The 27,867-nt window shown below is 37.6% G+C and overlaps 1 protein-coding gene across 6 annotated transcripts; it reads left to right on the plus strand.

Annotated features, from left to right (window-relative positions):
- LOC136829468 (protein starmaker-like) lies at nucleotides 1-27,501 on the plus strand. Of its 6 annotated transcripts, none has more exons than XM_067088174.1 (4): nucleotides 1-102; nucleotides 6,514-7,842; nucleotides 19,848-20,169; nucleotides 25,387-27,501. In XM_067088174.1, the coding sequence occupies exons 1-4, from the start codon at nucleotides 94-96 to the stop codon at nucleotides 25,824-25,826; spliced, it is 2,100 nt and encodes a 699-aa protein (XP_066944275.1). In that variant the 5' UTR covers nucleotides 1-93; the 3' UTR covers nucleotides 25,827-27,501. The 6 variants fall into 6 exon arrangements, with proteins under 6 accessions (XP_066944275.1, XP_066944276.1, XP_066944277.1 ...); XM_067088175.1 differs by having other exon boundaries at nucleotides 2-102; nucleotides 19,866-20,169; XM_067088176.1 differs by having other exon boundaries at nucleotides 22-323.
- The last annotated feature ends 366 nt before the right edge of the window (nucleotides 27,502-27,867 follow it).

Here is a 27,867-nt window from a genome sequence, read left to right on the forward strand (position 1 = left end):
AGTCGAGGTTATGTCAACATCGTATTCAATCAGCTGTTGTCAGATACGTTAATGCTGTTTTCGATGTAATACGTCAGTAACGTCACTCGAACTATGAGTACGGTAAATATCACGGAGTTTACATCCGCCAGAACCTTTAAGTAACGTTGTACACTTAAAGCGTACTCTCCGTGGGAGAAGTCATGTGAATAAGTGGAAGGTTATTTAAATAAGCTTGTGATGCCATCGGCCATGGCCTGAAGGGTCGTAGGCTATGGAAGCGTTTGCAATTGACAAACGCTAATTGACCAGAGTATCTGGTACTGCATTGTCTTCAGATCGCTGTAAATACTACATTAGACCTCAGTTATGATAGAAATAAGAGAACTTATATTTTGTTCACCTAGTTAACATATACATTTGTTTAAAGCCATTTTGTACAGGGTAGATAAGTAGGTGATCCGTAGATATCCTAGGCCAATAGCCCTGGTCCAGATACCTTTTACCAGACATGCATGACGTATATATGTCGTGTTTCCGATGATGGTGTCTTTTTGTCGTATAATACGGATAGACGCTGATGTAAGATTTCAACCTGCTTAAACTTGACTTGAAATTTCCCAAACACTCAGCCTGACTCTTCAGCCGAATTATTGATCCTGTAGGTTAAGTTAAGTATACCTTAGTTTTACCAGACCACTGAGCTGATTAACAGCTCTCCTAGGGCTGGCCCGAAGGATTAGCCTTATTTTACGTGGCTAAGAACCAATTGGTTACTTAGCAACAGGACCTACAGCTTATTGTGGAATCTGAACCACATTATAGCGAGAAATTAATTTCTATCACCAGAAATATATTCCTCTAACTCTTCATCAGCCGGCTACGGGAATTGAACTCCGGCCCATCGAGTGACAGTCTGGGGTTAGTGCCGTCAGTGCACCTCATGGGCTGCACTGTAGGCATCACTAAAGGTTCTTTTGCAGCGTCCTTTCGACCCCTAGCAGCAACCCATTCTCTTCCTTTTACTGTACCTCCATTCATATCTTTCTTCCATCTTGCTAGGCGCCCTCTCCTAACTAGGCTATTATTTTATAGTGCAGCTGCTAGGTTTACTTCCTGTTACGCCTTTCAGTAAAACTTTACTTGGTAATTCTAAGTATTGGTAATTATAAGCCGGCTTTCTGCGGTGAGCTAGCCTATGACAATTGATGTCTTCCTATGTTATTTTACCTGCTGAACAAGAATTTAGAATAATATTTTGTCGGTCGGCTTTAACTAAAATGTAATTGACCCTTGAAAACTGCACGTCTGTACCAGTGGGCAGAGAGAACCACCAGTGGGTCGCACACAGCTCAAGGTTAAGTTACAGTTCAGCAGCAGCCGACCGGCAAAATATTATCTTAAACTCCTGTAAAGCAAGTAAAATAACATAGAAAAACGTCAATTGCCATAGTATAGCTCTACTACACACTATTCGAAGCTCTCATTGACGGGAAACAAAACATTACCATTTCCGCTTTCAACTTGGGTGGCCTCTATAGGTCGCCGTAGCAGAACGGTGCTGCGCGCCTTATCTGCATTTTTAAAGATTTCTGCAAGCTCGTATGTTCTGGCAAGGGGTAATTACTTTAAATTCTTGTTCAGCAAGTAAAATAACATAGGAAAACGTCAATTGCCAGTCTCTCGCAGTTCTCGCTAAGTGCAGAAAACCAGCAACTGGTGATTGGTGAACCAAAAGCTCGCGCATGGTATTAAGGCTTAGAATCAGTAGTACTAGTAATGAATGAAAAGTGCCTTTGGAACGGCTCCCACTATCGATTTATTTGCCCTTCTTTTTACGCTTGTTTTTCGTGTTCCAAATGACATATAGAACAGGAAATACAACAATAAGGTACTGAAACCTTTTCCCAAGTTATTTACCCCACCAAAAAACCCAAATTCCCAACAGGTCTCCTTTACTGTTAGCTATTCTCAAAAGGGTTTAACCACACCAGTTCTAAGATAATTTACAGTGTAATTACAGCCGAGCAACAAAATATTACTTTAAATTCTTGTTCAGGAGGTAAAGTTCTGTAGAAAAATGTCAACTGCCATACCCTAGCTCGCCGTGGACAGCCGGCTTAGATCTACCTAGGTATTAGCTCTGCGCCTGTTTTTGCCTTGGAAACTGGTTTTTTCTATACTTTTAGGGCTTCTGATACTGGTGGTGCATTTGTTTTGTCGGCCAAATGGAATGTCCCTTCGCCGTGTTTAGTACTGGGCCGGGGGGTGGGGGGCCGGTACCCATACTTTAAGTTATTGCACTTGCCGGACGGGATATGAACTGTCCCAAAGAGACGTATATACCCGTGCTCTGTCTTGTGAAGATCGCGTATGAAAACCCAGTACCCATATGTTAAGTTATTGCACTTGCCGGATGGGATATGAACTGTTCCAGAGAGACGTATATACCTGTGCTCTGTCTTATGAAGATCGCGTATGAAAACCCATTGTTGGATGGACTTCAGAGGTTAATTACAGGTTAATTACATTCGTGCGACAAAAATTGAAGGTAAATCCATAATTAGCAACCAAAAAACTAGAAAAAGTCAAGTTAGAAGGAAATTGCCGCCGCGGAGCCACTACTTAGATCTACCCTTTACTTTACTTGCGCAGCCTGATTTCCGCCAGTCTTCGACCGGGAAAGGTTCCTCATACATAACCTGTCCCGGGTGGCGACTGGCAGGAATCAGGCCGTGCAACTAAACCCACCTTTCAAATCTACCTGCTCTCAATTTCCTTTCCAGCGCTGAATGACCTCATAGGTCCCAGTGCTTGGCCTTTGGCCTAAACTCTATATTCCATTACTGTTGACACCATTGACTAGATTATTCACCGGAGATATCCAAAAATCCCGTTTCAGCAATCCTACAGTTTAGGGGTCCAAATTCATTGCTCATTTGTATGTGTTTAAGTTTTCTTTCTTATTTTCAATTTCTTCTTATGACATTCTGCAAGCAGAAGTATATTTGGTAAAAAATGAGCAGTTTATCTGCTTACAGAAGCAGAGCTTGTAAAAAAAAGGAAAGGGAATAAGGCTCTGCACCTCACGCGAGTAGTGTAGTGTGCCCACAACTGTGTGGAGTGAGGGCTTAGGAACCTGGCACAGGCTCGTGCTCTTCAGCAGCCATTTTTTGATAAATCTGAAAAAATGGGTAGTTTATCTCCTTACAGAAGCAGAGATTTACGATTTTCTCAAAATTCTGTGGCTCTGTATCCCCTAAGACTTGTTTTTATTGATTTACATTCACCCTTTATTCCCCCTTTTTTTTACACTGCTTCTGTATGCAAATAAACTACTCATTTTTTTTATTGTTTTCCATGATTCAATAAATATTTTATAAATATGTCTGCTGATCTTGACTACATATTGCAGTGAATTTGGAACCCTAAACTGTAGGATTACCCCTGTTTCATACAAAAATCCATCCCAAATTGATAGATATAGGGGTAAAGCAAAGCGCTGATAAGAATCCAGGAACAAGTTAAACATATTGCCATATGACTAGCAGAGAAATACAAACTTTCAGTAAAACTAAAGACTACTAATGTGGCCTGGCTCCTTCCAGTCGCCATTTCGAGTATTTAACGCTTTTTGTTTTTTTTTAATGCTTGTGTCTTTTGTTTATGTTTATGACATTTACAATTTTTTTATATGTTTACGTTCATCCCCAAGGGGCTGGTACTAAACATAGTGCCCATTTTGCATGTAAACAGTTGTTACCGAATTGGAGGGGAGCAGTAGTAGCCTTAGGTTTAGCATATCACTTTCCACCACCTCATGTCACTGATACAAAACCTTCCTAAGTGCCAACCAACCATCCCATTGCAGTTTTAGAGGGCATTTTAATTAGCTCCTCATGTTGCAGTGGTGGTAATTCTAAGGAAGATCCCTGCACAGAGGTATGGTTTGTTAATGAAATTCTTTGACTGAACAGTATGGAGAAGGGTACTTAAGATGCAGTGCAGGTGAGATAACTTGAGAAATGTAACTGAATAGTGTGAGAAATTTACTGTCTTTTGTTTATGTTTTTATGCTCATCCCTGGGAGCCTGGTACTAAATGTGGTGTCCTGTGAAGCTTTTCTTTGTAGAAACATGAACAAAAGGCAGTAAGTTTCTCATATTTTTGTAAAATTTTCGAGTCATCTCATCTGTACTGCATCATATAGTACACCATTTGTTATACTGTTCAGTCAAAAAATTTCATTAATAAACAATATCTCCATGTGGAGCTCTTCCTTAGAATTACCGTGGTGGATTTCAGATTTAATTGTGGGAATCCCAGAAATGTCTGTGTGCCATACGAAATCGAGGTCTTGGTACAGCGCGTTGAAACTTCCAGAAAGCTGGCTTTTTATGTATTCCAGGTGAAACATTATGAAACACCTATACAGCAATATGTACGTTAGGAGACAATTGATACTAATCAGTAGATCAGCATCTCATTATCAGATTAAATATTGATGTGCGTTATGAACGTTAACATAGGGCAGTCTACTAAGTATTTTTATGTTCTGGGAATTGATGTTTTGCACATCAAAAGTTGCTGATAGTAAAAATTAAACTCCAGCCAGCTGCTGCTAGATAACGCAGAAATTAAAGGTTTTGATTTACTTGAAATAAATTTTAATAGATAGCCTACCATTCAGGCCTATATCAGCCTAGTTATGAGTAGTAAACCATCAGTCATACCAGACACTTTAATTATATAATCTCAACCTGTGATGTTTAACCTGTTGGTTACCCACCAGCTCCATTTATAAGCCTATACTTGAAATATCCTTAATACTAAAATATATCAGTTGCATTTTACAATGCAAGACAAATTCTCCTAAGTCCTGAAAAAACACAAAACAATGCTAAAAAGTGATATCTGTGGTAAGTCACTATATTCTTATACAGGTGTTTTGTTTGAAACATATAAAACACCAATGATTTGAATTTTATTGGTGTCAGGAGACCCTCAAAAAGGTGACCTGTTTATGGTAATGTATTACTGTACTTTGATATTTGCTGTAGTTTTGTGTATATATTAATATTCAGATCTAAAGCCAGAGTCAGTTATGAAATAGAAGTTGTGGAAAATCAGTTTTGTGTAAAGTAAGTTTTCATTAGCCATATGTTGTAGCATTTAAGAGTGATTTTTTATCCTTTTGACTTTTGTCTGCGTACTTGGGGATTATTGTCATTTATTTAGCTAATAATATCTGATCTGATAAAAAAAAAAATCCTTCAAGTACAACAGACTAGTACAGTAGTTTAATTTAATGGCCTATATACTGTACTGTATGTATCTCATATAGAGGTCCAGTTTCCATTTTCCAGATATATTCATTATTAATGAATGAGGAGCTGCAATGAAGCATCATGAATACTATCAGTTTTAAGCTATGATCAGAGTAACAAAGTCTCCTGTACCTCCACAGTACTAAAACTCCAGATAAGGTACATCATGTTAATTCAGGAGCTTTATTTTAGAAGCATGTGATAATGCGATAGATGGTGAGTTAGGTCCTTTCATGTAAGAAGTTGAGTGTGCAAAAGATTAGCTCTTTCTCCACATCTTTTATCTCTTAAGTGTTATCTTGATATGAACGTGGTCGTAAAGGCGAGGCTTGTGGAAGTGCAAAACAACATCCACAAATTTTCCTAAGGATATTATCCTAAAATTGTTAGATTCTTATTCATTAGCCATGTAGCAACAGCAGGACAAGGTGTCCCTTTTTCTGTGTAGGGTTCTAGGTAATTGAATCTGTCATCCTTATGTTCGGATAACCCATCTGATTCCCCCAATTTTGTAAAACAAATGTAGTTTTTTCACATTCTTGCTGTCAGATATGCAACAAGACAAAATATGAGGCATGTTCAGTATACCTACACTGCAGCAGTTCTCTTCGTATAGAGGATTTTTGTGTGGGACATTTCAAGACATAAAGTGGACACCTAATGTAAAGGATTTGTGTGAAAAAAATAATTTATTTAAAAATAATTGCATTTTTTGGTAAATGGAGTTTTTTTTTTATCATGCCATACATATAAATACTATTTTAGATTTGTTTCTTTTTAAATGATTGCATTCCTGACAATTATCATTTATAGCTCACCTAGCAATGTTGATGCTATTGTGAAAGGATAGCTTGAAAAGTATCAAGAAACACATTATTACTTGATTGTTATATTTGTTCATTAACTCCATTTAGACCCTTCAGTCATTGACGATATATACTGTACTGCATCATACACATACACAAAGCACTGCACCCATAAGATACCTCTCAAGAAATTGGAAAACTTTGGTATTGTAAAAATAACAAATGGGTTTGTAACACTGACACAGTAGGTTATTTTTTTACTTTCCATTTACAAGAAGTAGATATGAAAGTTGCATAAAGTTTATCAAGTCATTTAGAAAAAGGCATAGACCCTTCCATTTACATAGAATTTTGTGTATTACTTTGTTTCAAGTAAAATTAATACTTTATTTTCATTTCAGACTGTAATCTCGAAGTTGGAGCCATCAGAACCTCCAAGAAGCCCCATTCTTTTTCAGAGTTGTGGACTGCACCAATCTGCCGAGAACGAGAACTCAGTAATGATGAAGGAAATTTCTGATACATGGAATGTTTCTGAAAATAGTTCCCCCATGAAAGAGGAGGACACCAATAATTGCACACTTGACATTCCTATGCATAGAAGTGACTGGAATGTAAAACAGTCTCATGAAGATGGCTTTATGAGCGAATCATCAGGTTGTGATTATAATAAAGCTGTGGATGAAGATGAGGGTAGTAACAGAGCAATGGATGAAGATCAGGACAGTAATAGAGCTGTGAATCTAGATAAGGGTAGTAACAGAGCTTTGGATGAAGATGAGGATAGTAATAGAGCTTTGGATGAAGATGAGGATAGTAATAGAGCTTTGGATGAAGATGAGGAAAGTAATAGAGCTTTGGATGAAGATGAGGAAAGTAATAGAGCTTTGGATGAAGATGAGGACAGTAATAGAGCTTTGGATGAAGATGAGGACAGTAATAGAGCTTTGGATGAAGATGAGGATAGTAATAACAGAGCTATGGATGAAGATGAGGGTAGCAACAGAGCTGTGGATGGAGACGAAGGTAGTGACAGACTTGTGGGTGAAGGTGAGGGTAGTAAAACAATGCATCATACTTCCTGTAACGAAAAGATTGTTTTGAATTTATCTTCAAAGTCTCAAAATAAAAATAGTAACCAGCCTCCTTTTAGTCAAGATGAAGAACCTGGTTGCTCTCTAAGTGCAGGTATTACTAATGCTTCTGTTAAGGTTGAAATTGAAGATAGTGCATCAGCTGGACCAGAAAATGTTAGTGCTTTGTCAGTGAAGACAGAAATTGAAACAAGTGATGAATATGATAATCCAGGAAATTGTGAAGCAGCTGAAAATAACACTGAAAATGGTCACTTGAATGTTACAAGTCCCGGCAGAAATGTTTCCAGTAATTTAGAAGTTTCTAGCAATCCTGTATGTACTCCAGTAGATAATGATGTTGTCAGGCATGTGAATCACGCAAGCAACTTAAGTGGAAGTAATGACACTGTCACTTCAGTTAGTGACATGGAATTGCGTGCAGATGAATCCACAGATGTAATAAATGTAAGTGAGGCAGAAACTGAAGAAATCATTAATGTTACAGCTACCACAGAGGGCAATATGTCTACTAACACACCCGACTCCCCAGAGCAAGAAGTGGTTGATGTGGAATCATATCAGCCCTGTGTTGTGGATTTAACATGTGAGGAAGAAGATGATGTTGATGTTGTAGCTGTTGTGGAACCTGTCATAGTAAGTATGAAATTTTTCTTTTATGTCTGAGTTTTCATTCATATGATTCAGCAGGGACTGTGCAGTTTTAGTTTTGCATAATCATGGAATGTTAGTTAACTACAATATGTTGTATCATACATGATACAGTATTGTGTTTGTATTTATTTGAGATGAATCTTACCTACTGTTAAGTATAGCTTATGTCTGTGCCGATAGATGAGTAGGCATTCAAACAAAAGAAAAAATCTAATGGCTGACTGGATGACTGTCTAGTAAATCTGTTCTCCACCAGGTGTGTTTTGAATGTTTTTGCTCATGGCAGAATTCTTTTTGTTGGCATTGCGTATAGGTGCTCGTTTGTATTTCATGGTTTTGTCTCTCTGCTGCTTTCATAGTACTGTACATGTATTTTTCCTAGGATGCCTTCCACTGAAATGAAGGCTAAGAACATCAGGTTCTGTAGAAATGTTTACTGTGTTAGCAGGATGTTGATTTTTTAGGTAGTTAGAGAATGTTTTTGCTGGCTGCGGATGTATAAGTGTGATCTTGAGAGTGGATGTAAGGAAAGTAGGGATTTTCAAAGGGCTTTCTGCTTAAGTTTGTTAGTATAGGAAGAGTAGCGAAGCAGGTAGATTATAAAAGCAGATAGTTAGGTCAGGTCATAAACCTGTCATTTCTTCCCAATCTCCAGGTCCTTCATCCGTACTCAGTCTGTAGCTTTTTCCTCTGCTAATGCTTTAGCTAGTAATGAAACTTCCTCTTTAGCTCTGCCTTTCACTCCCCTTCAGTTCAGAGAAAGCATTTTGAGAAATTAGAACAGGACTTAAACCTTATTTTGTTCAGTAAAAGGTTTGTTTGAATTTAAGTTAGGAAACTGTTCCTGATTCCCCCATAGTGTTCAGTCATTTTTGCATTCCCCTGTAAGAGATAAGTTGTTGGTGCCCTTGCCTGTATGTAGCTCAGGCCTGGTACTGCCTTGCAACAGTTGGAAGAGTCTGCTGCCAGGGAATTGGGTTGGTTTTTGGGGTGATGTGGTTCTGTGCCCTCCGGCACCTGCCTCTCATTTTTTATGCTCTGAGTCTCGTTTAATGCTTTGGCTGAAAGACCATTATGGTAAACATTAATCTTCACAACATATTTGACTTCTACCACCATTGCCATCTAGTATGAAATTGTTAGCACCGAGAGGATTAATTATTTAGCTATAGACGGTGTTATTAATGTAATGTCTCTTTTAGTGATTTTTACTTATTCTGACACAGGTACTACGTTGACCTCAATCGATTGATAAGCCTATTTCTTCTACATCTACTTCTCATTTCTAAATTCTTGTCTGCTTCCTTATTCCTCTTTCTCCTTGAAATGCACTTGTTGGTACATTATATGCTGTTTCTTTGGCTAACGGCACATGTCTTGCTTCTGTCTCTATTAATGTTTCTTTTCATATAAGTAACTTACCAAGTAATTACATGGCTCTAGGTTTTCAACCACGGCAGCCTAAAAATTCAAAACTCGCGGTAGCGCTTCTATTGCTTTGTGTAGGTGACAAGCCCCGCTTTCTCCTTTAATCAGAGCGTGTTTTGTAACTTTTCTCGTACTCTGGTGTATAAAGCTTCTTTTAAATCTGCCAGTGCTTGTCTTCCTGGTTTTTTGAAGTTGCAAAGAACCACCTCTTATGATACAGGTGCTTTACCAATGTTTAAAATGTCTTTGGTTGAAGATTCAGTTTTCTTTGTCTGTCTCATTCCGTTGAAGAGACATGCACAAGACTGACAAGAGCTTTGGACATTCTGAGACGGAGTTAGTTGTCTACACCTCTTTTGTAGATTGTTGAAGTTTTATTGTTCACTGAACTTTTTCTCAGTATGATGTTTCTTCTCTGTGCCAGCTTAGAGAGGTTGAGGCACCAGCTTAGTGAGTTTGTGGCACCAGCTTAGTGTGTTTGTGGCACCAGCTTAGTGTGTTTGTGGCACCAGCATAGGGAGTTTATGGCAACAGTGGGATTTTAGGGAGGAAGAGTGTTAGAGTTGTTGACTTTTGTGGTCAAAACCATTTCTGACGCTGCAGGCAAATGTTCTCAAGCTTATACTAGCTCTCTTTTGAAGAAATGAGAACATTTATGCTCATATCTCTCGTAATTGGAAGCTGTTTAGGTTTCTCCATCTGGTCACCTTCTAAGTTAACTCTTAAGGCAATAAAGGAGAATGTATTGATACATGTCATACCTCTTTTGTACAGGTATTTTTTACCTTTCAGGGATCTGTTCAGCTCTCAGGTTCCAGTATGAGGCCAGTTGCACTGGGTTAGTCTCCTATAGCTGTTCCTTTGTGTCTTCTCAAGCAGAAGTATCTCATTCTTCAGGAGAAGTTATAATTACAGTAAACCCCCGTATTCGCAGTCTCACGATTTGCAGACTCACCTATTCGCGGATTTCTCTGTGGAGCAAACATACCCATTATTCGCTGAAAATCCTCCCATTCACGGTATTTTTCACTGAGAAATAATCACTAATTACTGTATTTTCATCTCATTTTCATGACTAAATGCACTTTTTGTAATAAAACTATTAAACTATTAAGTTCACCTTATGATAATTTGATTTTGCAGTGGGGTAAGCAATTAATACCGATACAACAATATTTATAAAATATTTTTAAATTTCGTGCGGGCGCAGGCAGCAGCGTACAATCAGGCAGCAAGAGAGACCAAATTACAATAGTCCAGCTTCTTTTCCTCCAACTCTTTATCCCATCTTCTAGTTAAAAAAGTAACAGAGAATGATAAAATATTGTTAGTACCGTTATACTCTTGTGTAAATGCGTACAGCCATAAACAACCGACTGAGAAACTGTTGTTTTGTTTATCACCGAATAGGATAGCAACAGCCCTTTCGCTTGTATTTCAACCATCGTACGGTAATACACAATTACCATAGGTTATAGTACAAATGACGTTAAGTAGAATAGGACTGATATATTTTTACATACATTATACCCTTATTTGGTATGGATAAAGGATCGGCAAGGAAATATACTGCTAAATTTATGCTGCAAGTTGTAGCTGAAGCTGAGAAAGCAATGTTCAAGCTGCTAATGACTATAAGTTATCATGCATTGGCAACATGGATGAAACTTGACCGTAATTAAAAAGTAGAGAGAAAGTATTTTAATCAAAACTACTGGGCATGAAAGAACGCATTACGTGTACTGCTCTTTTTACGCCGATAAACGATAAATACGTAAATCTTGTATTATGATGAAATCAAGTGAAAATAGCGAATGAAATCTTGATTTTTGACATAAAACAAACACCCCCAAACAGCCAATGTCATCTATTAACAAAAAAATATAGCTAAATTATTTTCACAAGGAGACATGTTTAAGTTATATTTCAACTTGAAAACACTTCGTACAGTATAACAAAAAATAACCTTGCCCCATATAAATAAAGTATCTAGAGATTCATTTACACTAACTAGAAGCAAGAAAAGCACTCTGAACTGAGTTGAATGCGGCAAAATAAACACCTCGTAAACATTTCCAAACCAAAGCATTGATCACTATTATCGCAATTTATAATACAAGAATAATATAATATAAGAATATACAGTATACAATATTATTGGATACAGTGAATTAACATTTTAAAAGATCCATGGAAAAGATGGATATTCGTTGATGTTTTTTATAATATGTGAATATACAGTACAGTATAATGTAGGCTAGGTTACCATATTTGCCTACAATATGCCATAGTGTAGGCTAAGCTAATTCTTATTTGTTATACAATTATTTGTACTGAATTATCATAAATCACTCTGCATGAACCTCCAGAATTAGCTGATATTAATAATTACTATATTGTGTATGTATAGAGTATACTTTGTAGCGTAGGCTAGGCTACCATATACATGTATATATGGTACCAAATGCCCTAGTTTAGGCTAGGCTATAATCGAGATATGTTTATTCCAACAAACAATGGGTTTTTTGGAACCTAACCCCATTGTAAGTAGGATAATACCTGTATAAGCATTTTTAGATTTTTTTGTGTGTGAACTATCAAAATAGGCAGTTCTAAGTGTTTTTAGAAGGGTTCTAAGTATTCACTGGCTCTGGCTATTCGCAGGGGTGGTGTGGTACACATCCCCCTCAAATATGGGGGATTTTATTGTAGAGAGAATGCAGTGGAGTAGGTGTCAGTAATTCACTGGGATTTTGCATCTGACTTTTTCCTTGAGCTATAAGCAACTGGAGATTGGTGCCCAGTGTTGGATGTATTGAGACTGAACAACTTTGTGTCTGTCCCCATTCCTGGTGGTTTTTTCCAGATGGTTTTAGTGACTTGCCAAAAGAATAATTGGATATTTTGGTGGACGTGCAGGATGCTTTTTCCTCATACCAGTACATCCTCAGTCCCACAAGTTCCTTTGTTGTGCATATGCAGGGAAGGTATTGCTGTTCAAGGTGCTTTCTTTTGGCTCGTGTACAGTGCCTCAAGCATTCCCAAGGAATTTGTTTGTTGCTAATAGGTGGATGGTGTTGTCTTATAGGAGCAATGATTCTTTTCTACTGAGTTGACTGGTTCAAGTTAGCCAACTCTGTTGGTGGCATTCAGAAGGCCAAGGATCTTTTGTTTCACCTGGCTCAGTCTTGCGCATTATACTTTTCAGTCGACTTCCCTAAGTCCTCCTCAGTCTATTCTTATCTGGTGATGAGGGTAGGGTATAGTTTTGCAATTTGCAGGCTTTTCTGTCGGAAGACAAATAAACACTTCTTGTTTTTTGAAGAATTTTAGCCTTTAAAGAAGCTTCCTGTGTGGTATATAATGGCTTTCTTTGTTAGGAACATGGCCCCACTGAAGAATTTGTCAGAATAATCAGGCATAGTTACTGTGCAGTCTTGGCATAACAGATTGTAACTTACAGCAAATTTTCATTTAACTTTAAAGTAAATTCAGGACTATCATTGTTGTCAGGTTTTGTAGGAGAAACACCGAAACTACAAGCTAACAGGCTTATTCTTAACCCTACATCGAGGTTTGGTTTTTCCCTCTGTCTTGTAATACAAAGTGAAGAGTTGTGACAAGTGTCGTTACACTGACCTATAGTACACCATAGAAGGTCAACACTACACCCGGGAAACCTTACAGAGACGTCATGGGGGTGGAAAGACCTTTGAAGATTCTTGGTAGGGTTATCCCTGAGAGCTAGAACTCTTGGCTAGATGGATGAGTTTCTACAATGCAAACACCAGGTCAGAAACTGAGTCTTAGTGGAAAGACTGCTTGTGTGTGCAAAAATGAACAACATAATATTGGTTTACTAGTTCATTCTGCGGAAGACCAGTGTTTTTGGTGACTGAAGTTTCAGGAAGGACAAACTTGCCTACAGAGTGGTCATTACATCCGTGAGTGGCAATCGCTGTGGGATTGGAAGAGTGCTCAAATGTGGACTTATTAGCATGCAGATGAACAGGTATGACCAGTCTACTACTTCTCCTTTGAGGGCCCTCAGGCTTGAGTGATGGATACGTTTCTTCAAGTTTGGCCTGATTGAAACTCATTTGCCTTCTCCTTTTATCTACTCTAAGGAAAGTATTGGACAAATTTAGAGTATGAGAGTTGTTCAATCACTCACATAGAGCCCAAGAAGGCTCAGGGAATGATTTTCTGACTTTCTAGCGCTCTCATTCGAAATTGACTCAAACTACTGAATTCCATGCGGTTCCACTAACTTCCGCATCCCACACTTAACCACTTGGAGATGCTCAACCGTCTCCTCCCAATAAGGGGATTTTCAGTGGTATCATGGAGTCTATTCTTAATCAAGTAGGGAACAACCATGACCTTATATCAGAAGCAGTGGTTTGTGAATTGTTCTTGGTGCTGTTCTAGAAGGATTTTCAGCACCTGTACCCTTGTAGACATCAAAGTTTCTCCGCTATCTTAGATATAGTGAGATTTTTGTTGTCTAAGATATAGTAAGAAATTTTTGCTGTCTACTTTCAAGGTTATAGTTCCATGCTTTCCTTTGTATTGCTTCATGTGAAATTGGATCTGACTAATGATAAGCACCTTAAGGTGTTAAGATCAGTTGAGATTGAAGCCCTACTCTCAGTATCATTCTCTCTGGAATTTATACGCAGTTCTAAAATTTTATCTGCAGATCCTTTTGAGTCTCCGGGATGAGTTCCATTAAAGTATTTACTATGAAACTCATTATGTTAGCACTATCACCAGTTAAAAGAATAATTTTATTGCAAGCATTCTCCTTAAGGCTGTTGTAAAGGGAATGCTATTTTATCTTTTTGCTTTAGAACTGAAAATGATGTTAAGGCTAAGTTTTTTGAGAATTATAAGAATTCCAAATTTAATCTCTGGTGGGGAAGAAGAGGGAACACTTCTCTGTCCAGTTGGTGGCAATTGAAATTGTTGTGTATTGTTGTTGCCTTCATAACAGCTGTTTGCTTGTTGTTTAGTGTCAACCTGGCTGAAGTCACTTGGCTTTACGAGTCAGTTAAATACCAGCCTCCAATCTTTGTTTACCTGCTTTTTATTACTCAATAAAGACACCATGTAATGGGTCGTTTCTCTTCTCATGGACTTATCACTGGCGATGAGGATGGCTACTAACCACATTGGCAACATTGAACCTTTTGAAGAGGGAGAAGACTTTATTGCATGGTGTGAGCGTTTTGACTGCTTCCTGCACTTGAACAAGATTTCTGACTTTGGTTGGGAAGTCGTCTTATAACCTCATCCATGACCTTGTATCCCCAGAGGTGCCTACTGCCAAGAGCTATCATCAATTGAAAGAAATTTTGACTAACCATTTTGAACTGAAGAAAAACAAGTCTGCTGAAAGGTTCAAATTTCACTAGCGCTATCAGAAGGAGGGGGAAAATATAGCTGCATATGTTGCTGAATTGAAGAAAGGAGCCAGGAGTTGTGAATTTGGCAGTTACTTGGAAGAAGCGCTTTGTGACCAGTTTGTTGTTGGGATCTCTTCAGAGAAAATTAGAGTTAAATTGTTGTCTGAAAATTATTTGAATTTTACGAGAGCAGCTGGTATTGCATGCAGTATGGAGATGGCTGAACTTCACTTGAGAAATATGCAGCAGGGAATTGCTGAGAATCAATGTATATAAAGTCAAAACTAAGTGTAGGCAATGCAACAGAGGTTCTCACAAGCTTAATCACTATGAGTTCAGACATTTGAAGTACTTTTCATGTGGTCACATAGGACATACAAGAACATCCTGTTGCAGTTCTTCAGATGGAATTGGGGACCAAGACAGGAAGGTAAATGTTGTTTCAGAAAACTGTGTCAAGGATGTTGATCAGTCAACAGCAACAGAATTCAACCTTAAGGATACAGCTAATTTGGATGTGGGGGTCCTACATGTTGCTTGTATAAATAGGGTGTCTCCACCACCCATTAGATTATTCCCTGTTATTAACGATGTCAAAATCTGCATGGAGTTGGATAATGGAGCAGCAGTTTCTATTCTTCCTGTAAATGAACTAGGGATACTTCCAGGTATCACGATTTGGCCATGTGTGACTACCTTCACTACCTACACTGGCAGCTGTGTTGCAGTTGTTGGAGAAGCGGAAGTTCAAGTTCAGTATTGTGGTACTTTGCCAATTATTGTTACTAATTCTAATGTATCTTTATTTGGCCGGGACTGGTTAACTGTAATTCTGATTGATTGGGTTAATATTTCCTAGTCAGAAGGAGCCCCTTTCTCTTGTTTATGGTGTCGTATATTTTAACAGTATTTGTATGGTAGGAATTTTACCTTGGTTACTGATCATATGCCTTTGTTGGCAATACTGAGTCCTAAGGTTGGACTCCCAACTCTAGCAGCTGCTTGATTGCAACGTTATGCCATTATTTTATCAGCATACACTTATGAACTGGAGTTTCAGGTATTCCAAAAGCATGCAAATGCAGACGCCTTGTCTAGACTCTGCAATAACTCAGGGAGGTCGGATGTCAAGGAGTAGTCTTTAGTATTCAGTATTGAGCAACTAGATAAAATCCCTGTCAACTCTTGAGACATATGCTCTGCAACGAGAAGTGACCTATTTTGTCTGAGGTTTATGAATGTTATATCTGGTTGGCCTCACCTAGTTGAGGAAGAGCTGAAGCTATTCAAGAGTAAAGAATTGGAATTAACACCTGACGATGGTTTGGTACTGTGGGGCTGAAGAGTAGTGGTACCCTTGTCATGTCGTAAGGCAGTTTTAAGAGAATTACATTCTGGACATCAAGGTATTATTAAAACAAAATCCTTGGCTTGATTGCATGTATGGTGGCCTGGAATGGACAAAGACATGGAGAGCTTGGTGCTGGGTTGCACAGCTTGTCAAAGTCTTAGAAATAAACCTTGTCCTGCTTCTCTTCATCCATGGGAGTGGCAAACAATTCGTCTGGATTTTGCAGGTCCCTTTTTGGGAAATTTTTATCTTATTATCATTGATGCTTATTCAAAGTGGATGGAGGTAGAGGTCAATAGCTCTATGAGTAGTTTAAAAATAATTAGTGTTTTAAGAGAAAAGTCTGCTTCCTATGGCTTTCCTGATATAACAGTTTTGGATAAGAGAACTGCCTTTACTTCATCAGAGTTTAACATTTTTACCAAAGTTATGGGATACTTCATATTTTTTCTGTGCCATACAAACCATCAACTAATGGAGAAGCCGAGAGGGCATTGCAGACTTTTAAGCAAAATCTTAAAAAAGGTAAAAGGAATGAGAATTTAAAATTGAAGCTTTGTCATTTTTTAATGCAATACTTCAGCTGAGCTTTTTTTAAAATGCCATATCAAAACGAGATTGGATTTGCTTAAGCCTGATAAAGAAGCTGAAATGAAAAGGAAGTGTGACACACTGGTTTCGGATACCAACCATAAATTAAGAACTCTGAAATGTGGTCAACGAGTTCAGGCATAAAGTTTTGCTCGGGGATCACGTAAGTGGGAGAATGGTGTTATTTGCGAACAGACTGGTCCAGTTTCACACACAATAAGAATTGGGGAAAAGTATGGCATCGACACATCGACCAGCTTGCTGCTGTTCCTGAATTTAGGAGTTCTGACGGTTTCATTACAGATGACTCTTGCTTAAGCTCAGAGGAAATATATGAAAACAAATTTTCTTAAGATTATTGTTTAGATAAACATTCACTGCTGGAAGGACCTGTAACTGAGGAGTTGAGTAAATCCAGTTCTGACAGTTCATCCAAGAGAGGAAGTGAGTCATTGCCTTTGACTTTGGATGCTCATGTAACTTTAACTCATGACATCACCGGAGAGAGACATTACCCAGTAAGAGAACATCTTCCACCGGACAGACTTATGTATTCTTGATACTGTTATTTTAAGTTATGCTGTAAAAAAAAAGCGTTTTGTATTTATGTAAGAAATAAAATTCCTAACGCATACTTGAGGTTTTTATCATAGAATTACAAGTTCTTGAATGATGTTTTTTACTTATTGTAAACTGTGTGTTGTATTTCATTTTACTATGGTGTTGCAAGCTATGGAAGCTTTCTGTGCTTTTTATGTTCGTGCGGAGGAGTTTTGTGTATTGTTGTTGCCTTCTTAACAGCTGGTTGCTTGTTGTTTAGTGTCAACCTGGCCAAAGTCATTTGGCTTTACGAGTCAGTTAAATACCTGCCTCCATACTGTGTGTACCTGCTTTTTATTACTCAATAAAGACACCATGCAACGGGTCATTCTCTTCTCACGGACTTATCAATAGGTTAAGCCTGGAAAACCTAGTGTGTCTTTGCCAAAGCTTAAGCCTAGAAGAGGCTAAGTTAACCTTTTATTTTGTGATTTTAGAAAACCAGGAATGTCTGTCAGTGATTAAGCCAGGAGGAGGCAAAGTTAACCTTTTGTTTTTTAGTTTTAGAAAACCTAGAATGTCTTTTATCAAAGGTTATGCCTGGAAGAGGCAAAGTTAACCTTTTGTTTTGTAGCTTTAGAAACCTAAAATGTCTTTGTCAAAGATCAAGATGTTCTCTGATGTATTTGGTTAGGCTAGCGCATGAGAATGAGCTCCATACTTTTTACCTTTATTGAAGGTAATCATTCACAGTGTAAGAGTGGTTGCAACTTCATTTAGTTTTATGACAAATTTGTTGCTTGATGATGCAGTAGAAGTGCAAATTAGTTCATTTAGTTTTATGACAAATTTGTTGCTTGATGATGCAGTAGAAGTGCAAATTAGTTTTTGCTGCACACTACCTTTTAAGAATGCAGAATTGTGTCAAAAAACAGTAAAACCTTAGTCTCTACTAGTAGCAGCTAAAGTCTTTTCCTGAACTGAAGAAAGAGCAATCTTTTAAGTTATTTGTTTCAAATCCTGGGTTTTGATATTTTGGGGAGCATGAAGGTACACATATTGTATAGGAGTGTGCCTGTATATCATAAAGGTATTTAATTTTAGTTGACTCATATTTTTGGGCTTTTGAGACCTAGGCACAGGGGTTCCCTCATGCCGTTTCTGTTTCATTCTGGCTGAATTGAAGTGGTTTTCTCTGCAAGGCTGTTCTTTGCTGTATACATACAAGAGCCTTGCTCCCTGAATGGAATCCAGCTTCTGGTGGCAGTTAGATCCAGAAAGTATTCCAGATCAGGTAAGGATGTTTCAGGTTTTGTACAAGAAACCTTTAACTCTATTGGCCGAGCACATTTTGTCTAGCTGCACTACCCACCATCCTCTTCTCAATGTGGGAATTGGCTATCTTTAACAGCAGTAGGTAAAGATTCATCCCAAAGAGGCACCACCCTACTTGCAAACTTTCATGTTATGAACATTCAGATACGAATAGACAGGGTCACACGTTAAAATTGTGTTTGGAGCACCCCTTTTGCCACCCATAAGTTCAAATTTTTCTCTGCATGCTTATTCTGCTAGTAAGAATTTTTTGCAAAGAGCAGAAAACATGAGGAAAAAGAATCTATTCCTTTAACCCCTTCTCTGATTATCCTGAGTATTCTTGTGATTAACTACTGTACCATGTATTTTTCTTACAATCATTAGAATACTCATTCATTTATACTCGTAAAATATTCCTACTTATTTCTGTCTTCCCGATTGCATCATTCTTTGATAAATTCCTATTTTCGATATTTCCTCTCCCCATAGGAGAAGTTTAGTACGTATTTTTGTCAATAGATTGTTTAGTTTGTGAACTTCCAATGTCAGACACTACTCTTGTGAAATTCTCTCCAAGTTCATAACTTTCAAAGCATTGAAAAAATATACCAAATTTTGAATGTTGCATGAATCAACATTTTATCATCTTTGTACCTTTCTAACATCCAAAGTAATTCTCGGGAATGTAAACATCAACAAAAATTATGCACTGCATATTAAAAACCAACTTATGAACAATTCAAGATATGAATGGCTGTCCGGAACATAACTTGTTCATAAGTCAGGTTGTGACTGTAATATAAATTTTCATAATAAGATATATTGTTTGGATACTTCACTTCTGTTAAAGTAGACCCTGCCCAACCTCTCCACTGCTTAGTGGGCTGTCAAGGAGAATTCTAACAAGAGCTAAAACCTTAAAAACACACCTGGTGGAGAACAGGTGTACTGGACAGTCATCCAGGCAGCCATTTGATCTTCTCTTTTCTTTGAATGCCATCTTGCCTATCAGTGCAGAGACATAAGCTATCTTTAACAGTAGGTAAGTATCCAAAAAATAACTTTTATTATGAAAATTTATATTTTACAGGTGAAAGATTACAGTACTGTATATTGATTTTATATGTTAAGAGACTGGTTATAATAAATATACTGCTTTTAGGGTAATCTTGGTAAAAAGTAGTTTTGACAGTTAGGTAGAAAGAGACCAAATGCAATTGAGGAAATGCTGCAGTGAACCTTTAGTACCTTTTGCAGTGTGTAGGGAGCCCCATTGAAAGTTCACTATTAAAAAAGTTTAATGCTTTTTCAGTGGCAACAAACTGTATCGTAATTGTTGGTAATATTTTTAGTTTATTGGTACTGAACAGCGGAGAAGAAGCAGGAGACGTGCATCACAAGCTCCTCAAGTGGCAGATCCCGATGACTTTGGAGGGATAAACGCTGACCATAGTGACATTGTTAATGATGACACAAATAATAATGCAGTGAATGATAGAAATGAAGACCTTTGGGGAGTTTTGAACTCCCCAGAAATAGACCTACAGAACCCGAATCTGACATTTGGAAGTCTTCTGGAGCAGGCCCATGTTGAGACAGTTGATGATAACCAAGTACAACCACCAAGATCACCACAAGTTCGCAGGCCGATCAGGGAACTTCGTAGATCAAGACGTATGTATTAAAATTTTGTTGTAACTGTTCCAAACCATTTTATGTGAATTTTGAATTTGCAGATCATGTAATTTGTCTTAATTAGATTTAATCAAATGATAATGCCTATTTCAACCTTCATCGATATCAAAATGTAGAATATATTAAGAACACTTTGATATTGTGTCATTAACTGTTGCAGGCTGTCAGTGGTTAGTATGTTAAAAAACAAGTGTTTTTGACTATTGATTTTTATTTGGTTTTTATTATGCTAGGTTCTGTTGTAGATTTTGATTCCTTCTTTTGTTGAAAGCTTACTAAGGGATTTCCTTTTTGCTGATGTTCTTAGTTCAAAGCCTGCTCTGGTCTGGTAGATTTTCATTGACTCACAATGTTATTGCCCTGATGGGGGAGTTTCAAATAGTGCATAGGTCTGCTTGCTGAAATATCGCTGTCCATTCCCTTGTTTACACAGGTCTCACAGGTGTGAAGAGGGGCTTAGGTGCCGAGCATACATGTGTATGTTTGGTTCCTAGCTCATTGTGCAGGTCCAGTGACCTGTTCCTTAATTCTGCTGTTCTTTGATGATCTTTGATAAATCTTTCTCTGATGAACACAGTAGTCCCTCTTTTGTGTATAAGTTAGATCCCAGACCCCCATGAATAGCTGCTTGTTGCTAATATATGTCATATTAGAATGTTAATAAAATATATACAGTATTACAATGGAAATAATCTGTTGTAGTGATAACCGTGTATCATCATTTATTCATACCATGAAAATGAGTGAAGACATTGAAAACGTACTGTGCAAATATTTATTTGTATTGCATACTATAATGTACACTGTATCATTAGTATGGTGTTATTTTTGACAATACAAAAATTAAAGTGTAGTGATGAAATCATTTTGATATTAATTGAACTTTAAAGTCAGTTATATAGAGAAGTGAATTAAAAGAAAGTCTTGAAATTGAGATTATACAAAAGAAAACACTTGAATGGAAAATGTAAAAATGTAACATACTCAGCTGCTAAAATTTTTTTTTGTAACTGTAACTTGCAAACAGATTAACTTGAATGTAACTTGTTGAGTGGTTTTCACCTGATTGCTTATGTGTGTAGGTTTTTCAGTTTTCATGTCTTCTATAAACATATTAACCATGCAAGTGAAGGGCTGATAGAATGAAAATTTGTAGTTTCTTAGTATCTGGTATGATTAGATAATTACGGGAAATTGAGGGTGAGATTAATGTCTGCTCACTTGACTGTCAACCCTGCCCCTGTTCTTTAGCCTGTGAAATAAGTTAAGAAATTTCTTTTGCTGCTGTAGTCACAGAACTAGACTTGGTTGTTACTAATGATTGGTGTTGACCATAATGTTGCATTTTTTTTAGCAGGGTCTGTTGTACTTGCAGTGGGTTCCTGTTCTGGTTGTTGACTCACCTTTTAGGAAGGTGACTGCTGATTCCCCTTGTGTTTTGCACTAAGATGTGTTCCCATGGTCCTTTTTTTTTTTTTTTTTTTTTGCCAAATTCTGACAGTCCCTTTACAGAAGTGATTACAGTGCTAGGATATGAGCTTAATTTTTTTTTCTGTTACTAACTACTCTTGCTGTATAGAGGAACCATCCTGATTGTTTGCTGATTCTTGGAGAATCATATTTATTGGGATTTAAGACACACGAGACCTCAGGATCATGGTTAGTCATGGAGGAGCCTGACCAGCTCTGAAAAACCTCAGGGTTTTAATTGTCGCATTGTTTTTTCAACCCCTCTCTTCTCTCTTGCCCCAGCACCCTCCCTTTTTACAGCTGGTTGGAAGGTTTCCCAACAGACTCTTCAGTCCTACCATGTTTTAATTAGTTCTATCATCCTTCAGTGTCTGGTTGATTTGGGGCTCTATACTCTGGAGAGCAAGGTGTCTGTCTCTGGCTGCATCTGCACCAAGATTTCTGAGGCATGGTTGATGCACCTTCAAGAGAAGTCAGTGTTCCCTTCATCCCTAGGATTCTCAGTTTGCCGTCTGATCCTTTGTTCCACCTTCGGAACCCTGATTTGGAAAGTGGAGGAAGAAGATGAGAGAAATGATGAAAAAGGAGTAGGTTCGGATTCCTCCTCCAAGATGTTTTAGCTCTATTTATGGGGTCATTGGGCAGAGTATCAAAGCTAGAGGATTTTCATATGAGGCAACCATAACCTTTGCTGAGCCTTACTGGACCTCAACCCACAGCCTGTACAAGATTTAAGTTAAGCATACTTTTTGATTGATGTAGTGAAAGGGGTATTAATCTGATCAACTCCTTATCGTCCTGTGAAATCAGACTTATTTTCATCCATTGCTATGGAAAGTTGTCTGTATCCACAATTAAGGCTTATAGGCCAGCCCTGTCAGAAGAGTTTCAACCTCTAGGCCTAGATGCGGATGCATCATTTGAAGTGAAGTCAATTTAGCACTTTTTGAGGAAGGTTACACTTCTGAAGTGGGATTAATCTCTAGCACAAGTCTTCTCTTCCCATGATAGTATGAAGCTTTTTAAGACTTTGTTGTTGGACCTCACCATGTTGGTTGCCCCAAATTTCATGCCCAAGTGATGATTGCATGACTTCTGCTTTTGCTGGACCCTTCTGTGCAGTGAAGGCCATTTGTCACTACTTATGGGTACAGACTATTTTATGAAACAATTATCGAGGATTAACGTTTTGTTTTGGTTGAAGCAAGTCATCTTTAGAGTAGGTATGGTCGTTACTGGCCCTAGGGAAAAGGCTGAACTGCTTCATCAAGCTTTTGAAGCTAAGTAATCAGCTGAGGATGTCCCTCTCCCTGATACTTGTCATCCTGCACCTGTTGTACAAAACTTGCATTTCGCTCTAGGGATGTTAAGAAAATTCTGGATAATCTTGACAGCTGGGGTGGAAAAGAGCCTGATGGTTCCTTCCCTTGTTTTTTAAAAAAGTTTCTCATGTGTTATCTCCCAAGATTAGTAGATTCTATAAGTTTTAATGTTGACGTAGTATCTTTGTGTGTGAGCACAAGCTTATTAATACAGTACCTGTTCCAAAGAGTGGCATATCTGCAGACTGCAGTAACTACAGGCCAATCTCTATTCTCCCTGTGCTCTCCAAAGGTGCTGAAAAACTTAGTGTTAAGCCACTATATAACTAAAGTATGTGGAATCTAAAGGATTGTTAGCTGATAGTCAGTACGCATAAAGGAAGCAGTTAGGTACCTGCGATGCTCTTTTAGACTTGACATGCCATTTGCAAGGGAACTGTGATAGGGGTTTTGAGTGCAGAGTAATTCAAATAGATTTTAGTGCTGCTTTCATTTAGTAAATCACAAGGCACTTTTTTATAAACTTCAGAATCTTGGAGTGGGTGGATATGTTTTAGGATTACTTCAAAATTTCTTTGCAGGTAAGCAGCAGCGAGTAGCTGTGGATGGGATATTTGGTGAACCAAGACCTATTGTGTCTGGAATTCAACAGGGCAGTGCTCTTGGTCCACTGTTATTTTTAGTGTATACAAGTGATATGGTTGTTGGCCTGGAAAACAGGATTTTTCAGTATGCCGATACTGCACACTTGTGGGTGTAGTAAAGTCTCCACTTATGAGAAATGAAGCTTCCCTCAGCCTTAATCGGGACATGGACAGGATGAGGGAATGGTGTAGTTGGTGGGGTATGATGCTGAACTCCAGTAAAACGAAAACACGAATAGCAGATCTCGTACAGATTTCCAACCCCATTTGGATGGAACTTTGCTGAATGAGTCTGAAGCTTTAACTATTCTAGGTGTAACTTTTCACTCGCATCTAATTTACTTTTGAGAAACATCTAATGAAAGTTTCAGCAAATGCCGCAAGAATATTAGGTATTGTTCATAAGTCTTGATATATTTATGACAGTGATAAAATCAGTGCAGCCTGTTTTAGGTCATTTGTCCTTCCTTAACTAGAATAATGTTCTCTGGTGTGGTGGTCTGCTGTGCCAGAGATTCCTGGTGGTAGCATTTGTTCATGGTGGTAGGTCCTAATAGAAGCAGTTGTGACTTGGACCATGGATGGATGGTCTCTTGTTTGTCACTTTTTCATAAGTTGTATTTCAACAGAGATCTTTCGCACTCACAATTGATCCCTGATCCCCTTTATCTGCCAAGAGCAACCGAATTCGCTGAACAGCAGCACCAGTATGCAGTAAATGTGCTACGCTGTTGAACTTCTCAGTTCCAGAGGCCTTTTATTCCTCACACTGTTGGACTGGGGAACAGCCTCCCAGAGGATGTCATGCAGTTGGAGCTTCAGAACTTCAAGTGGAGATGCAATGCAGTACTCCCCTAATACTGTTCTCCTTGGATTTTAATACATTTTTATCTTTTTATTGATTTATTAATTTTTTTTATAAGTGATCTCTTCTTTTTGTATTTCCCTTTTCTTCCTCTTACTTCTTCCTAATGAACACCATATTCTTCGGAAACTTGAATTTCAAGTTAATGGCCCCTGTGGGCTTGTTCCATATGAATAGGTTTCATCTGCTGAATAATATGATGATAATAATAATAATAATAATAATAATAATAATAATAATAATAATAATAATAATAATGTATGACAAAGCTAGCCAGTTAAGATTAGGGCTATCAAACCATCAGTTTGTTTATAGTATAATGCAGGTATACCTTTCAGGTTCTTGATAGTACAGTACTTAATCAAGTTTTGCTGAAATTTATCCTTGAGGTGTTAGGCACAGTTGGTTGGATATGTACTCATCAGAAGCAGTAGTTGCAGCAAGTTTAGTTTTGCCTTTGAGGGAAAATATTGGGACTTCCTCATCATCTACCTCTTAACATAGTACTCATCCTCTCATTCATGCCATACAAGAATTGTAATCTTCTGAGGTTATTAGCATCTGTGTCTCACATGAATTGTAAGTTGAGGGTTTTCCACTGCATACAGTTTTTTGCAAGCACTTTTCATTTTGTGAGTTTTCCACTCCCCACAGTTTGGTAAGTGCACTCCTAGGCCCTTCATACAGTACTTTTGTGAATAAGCTGGGCCCTACCTTGGCCTCCTAACAAAATTCCATTTAAGTATGTGCCAATTATGATTGATGGGATTATGATAAACTGAGTTTTTATAATACATGGCAAGGTTTTTTTTATATAAACTCAGTATTTATATACAAGATAATGTTATCTTCCTGATTGGTTGAATTTAATTCCTTGAGTATTTGTTGTCCGTAGGTCAGCTCCGTAGTAGATCCAGATCACCAGTCTTATTTGCAATGGATGTAGAAGTTAATCAGCCTCACATAGCCAATCTTGTGCATGCGATCAATCACATTATGCCTGATGATGACTGGGCTTTACCAATGGAGGCCCCAAACCAGCTGCCATTAGATGCTAATCACTTGGTTGCCCAGGGACATCACCACAGGATAGCTCAGATTCCACCTCCAAGACCACCTGCTAGTCCTCCACATATGGAACAGCCTACCATTACCTGTTTAGTGTGTTTAGACTCTGTTGCTACTATAAACAGTTCGTCTCGCAGTCTGTGCTCAACAGTGTGTGGACATGTGTTTTGCTCTGCGTGCATAAAAGAGGTGGTGAAGCAGCGTAAGCAGTGTCCTGTATGTCGTAAAAGGCTAACAAAAAAGCAGTATCACCCTTTATTCATTTAGTTTTGTTCTATTTTATGTTGTACATAGTGAAATCTAATTTAATTAGATTTATAAGAATCCAACCCATCAAGTGTCATAGATGAAGAGTTGGCCAGATTATTGGAGCGCAAACTGCCAGTGGTTATAAGTGAAAAGTTGATATTCTTTTCAAGTACCTTACAGTAAACCTATAGTGAACACAAAAGAGAAGATAAGGCTTCTTCCTAATTAGTGAATTCGTTCATGGTGGTTGTTTGTAATTTGTTTAAGTGGAGTGAAATTAATAAAGAAAACTTCATCGTCCATTTGTTTCCATGCTGCAGGTAGTATTTAAGTATATGCAAATAAAAACTAATAATTGATATACAAAAGTTTGAGTAAAGAGGCAAGGCAAGATGAAAGACACTATAACTGTCAGATGTGTTGAGAATTGTGCCAATGTGCTTGAAAAAGTTCAGACTTTTGCTATTGGTATTCAGAACTACGGAAAGGCTTTATTCTTTGAGAACAAAAGTAACAGAATAGTATTTTAATCTAGTGTCGGTTGTAGTGGTGTTGAAAGGTTTTTTACAATCTATTGATATTGTTTTCCAAGGCATGTATCTGCTACACTTTTAATTGCCTGATTGCCAGGATAGTTATGGGGGAGACATTGCTAAAGGTTAGGCTACATAAGATTACCTGCAGTTCAGTCAATCATAAGTTTATATTTGACAGCAATTGTTACTTCCAGAATGTTGAAGTTAATGAGAATTTCATAAACATTGCCTTGCAAAAATTTTTTGTTTTTTCTGTTAGTAAACATTTGAAGTCAAGTATTTCTAAACTTCATTTCAAGATGTTACGCAAATAAGTAGTAGATGAAGATTGCAGTCATTTGGTATTTTTGGGGTTGACTCTTGTTTTTTTATACCTCTGAAAACATTGTAGATTGGCAGAAATTATTTTTTAAATGTTAATACATAGATAGGCTTAGCTCTGTGGTGATTTGTGTACTGAATAGTTTCCCTGCTGGAGTCTGCATAGTCTAATTCTTGGTGATACTGAACAGTAGTAATAGCACCTTCCGGTAAAATCTGTCTTTACCTTAATGGTGACTTTCATGCCAGATAATGATTTCTTTGTAAATATATGTACAGTAATAATACCTTCCAAAAATATTAGTATTATGTCCTGAGTGTGATGTGTTGCATGTAGATGCCTCTCAAACATGTTCAGGATAACTTGATAATTTATAAAGTATGCACAAACAAATTGTCATTACAGGTATAGATTTATCATTGCCATTTAAAGTCCTGTGCATTTCATAACATGTACATAGCTGACATTCCATATTTATGTTGAGGTTTGTTCCATTGTCCAAATGTAACTTACGTGATCCAGCAATATGTACTGTCATGAGAGTTTGATATCTATGGAGATTATCTCAGGATTAAAGGTATTTCTTATTTTCAACTTTCGATGCTGATGAAGTTTTTTCATGTCTGTATTAAGCCGACTCTGATTTTTAAAGATGAATTACCATGCTTATTTCTTGCATTTTTTCTTTTTACTTTTGTATATAGCTGGCAGCTATATATTCTGAGAATGATGCAATTTAATTTTGGTGATGACATCACCCTTGGATGTTCATTACTAGCATTAAGTTGTTAACCACTGTTTAAATAAAAGATATGATATTTGTAAGATAAAGAAATAATAATTTGAAACCTCTTCCATTTTTATTAATCTGCCAGCTGCCGTATGTTATCAAGTGTTATTGAGTAAATGTCCTCTTACATGTTACCTGTCATGTTGGTGATTCTGATGATAGCAGGAGCATTTATTTAGGTGTACAGTATTTCTTCTGCCCCAGTTGATCTTGAAGAGAAAGGAATTAGGTAAATGATTTAAGTGCAAAATCTGGCAGCCTATGATATACTAAAGATAATATTGTTGAGGGGTAAGTACAGTTTGGTTATTAGTATTTTCTACTGTTAGGCTTGAAAAGCTCAGTGTGAATTAAGTGCACTAAATATTTTATTGTGGAACTTAATATTGTGCAAGTCTAGAATTGCAGTGT

The sequence above is a fragment of the Macrobrachium rosenbergii genome, chromosome 44, assembly GCF_040412425.1.
Source record: "Macrobrachium rosenbergii isolate ZJJX-2024 chromosome 44, ASM4041242v1, whole genome shotgun sequence".
NCBI classification, from domain to species: Eukaryota; Metazoa; Arthropoda; class Malacostraca; order Decapoda; family Palaemonidae; genus Macrobrachium; species Macrobrachium rosenbergii.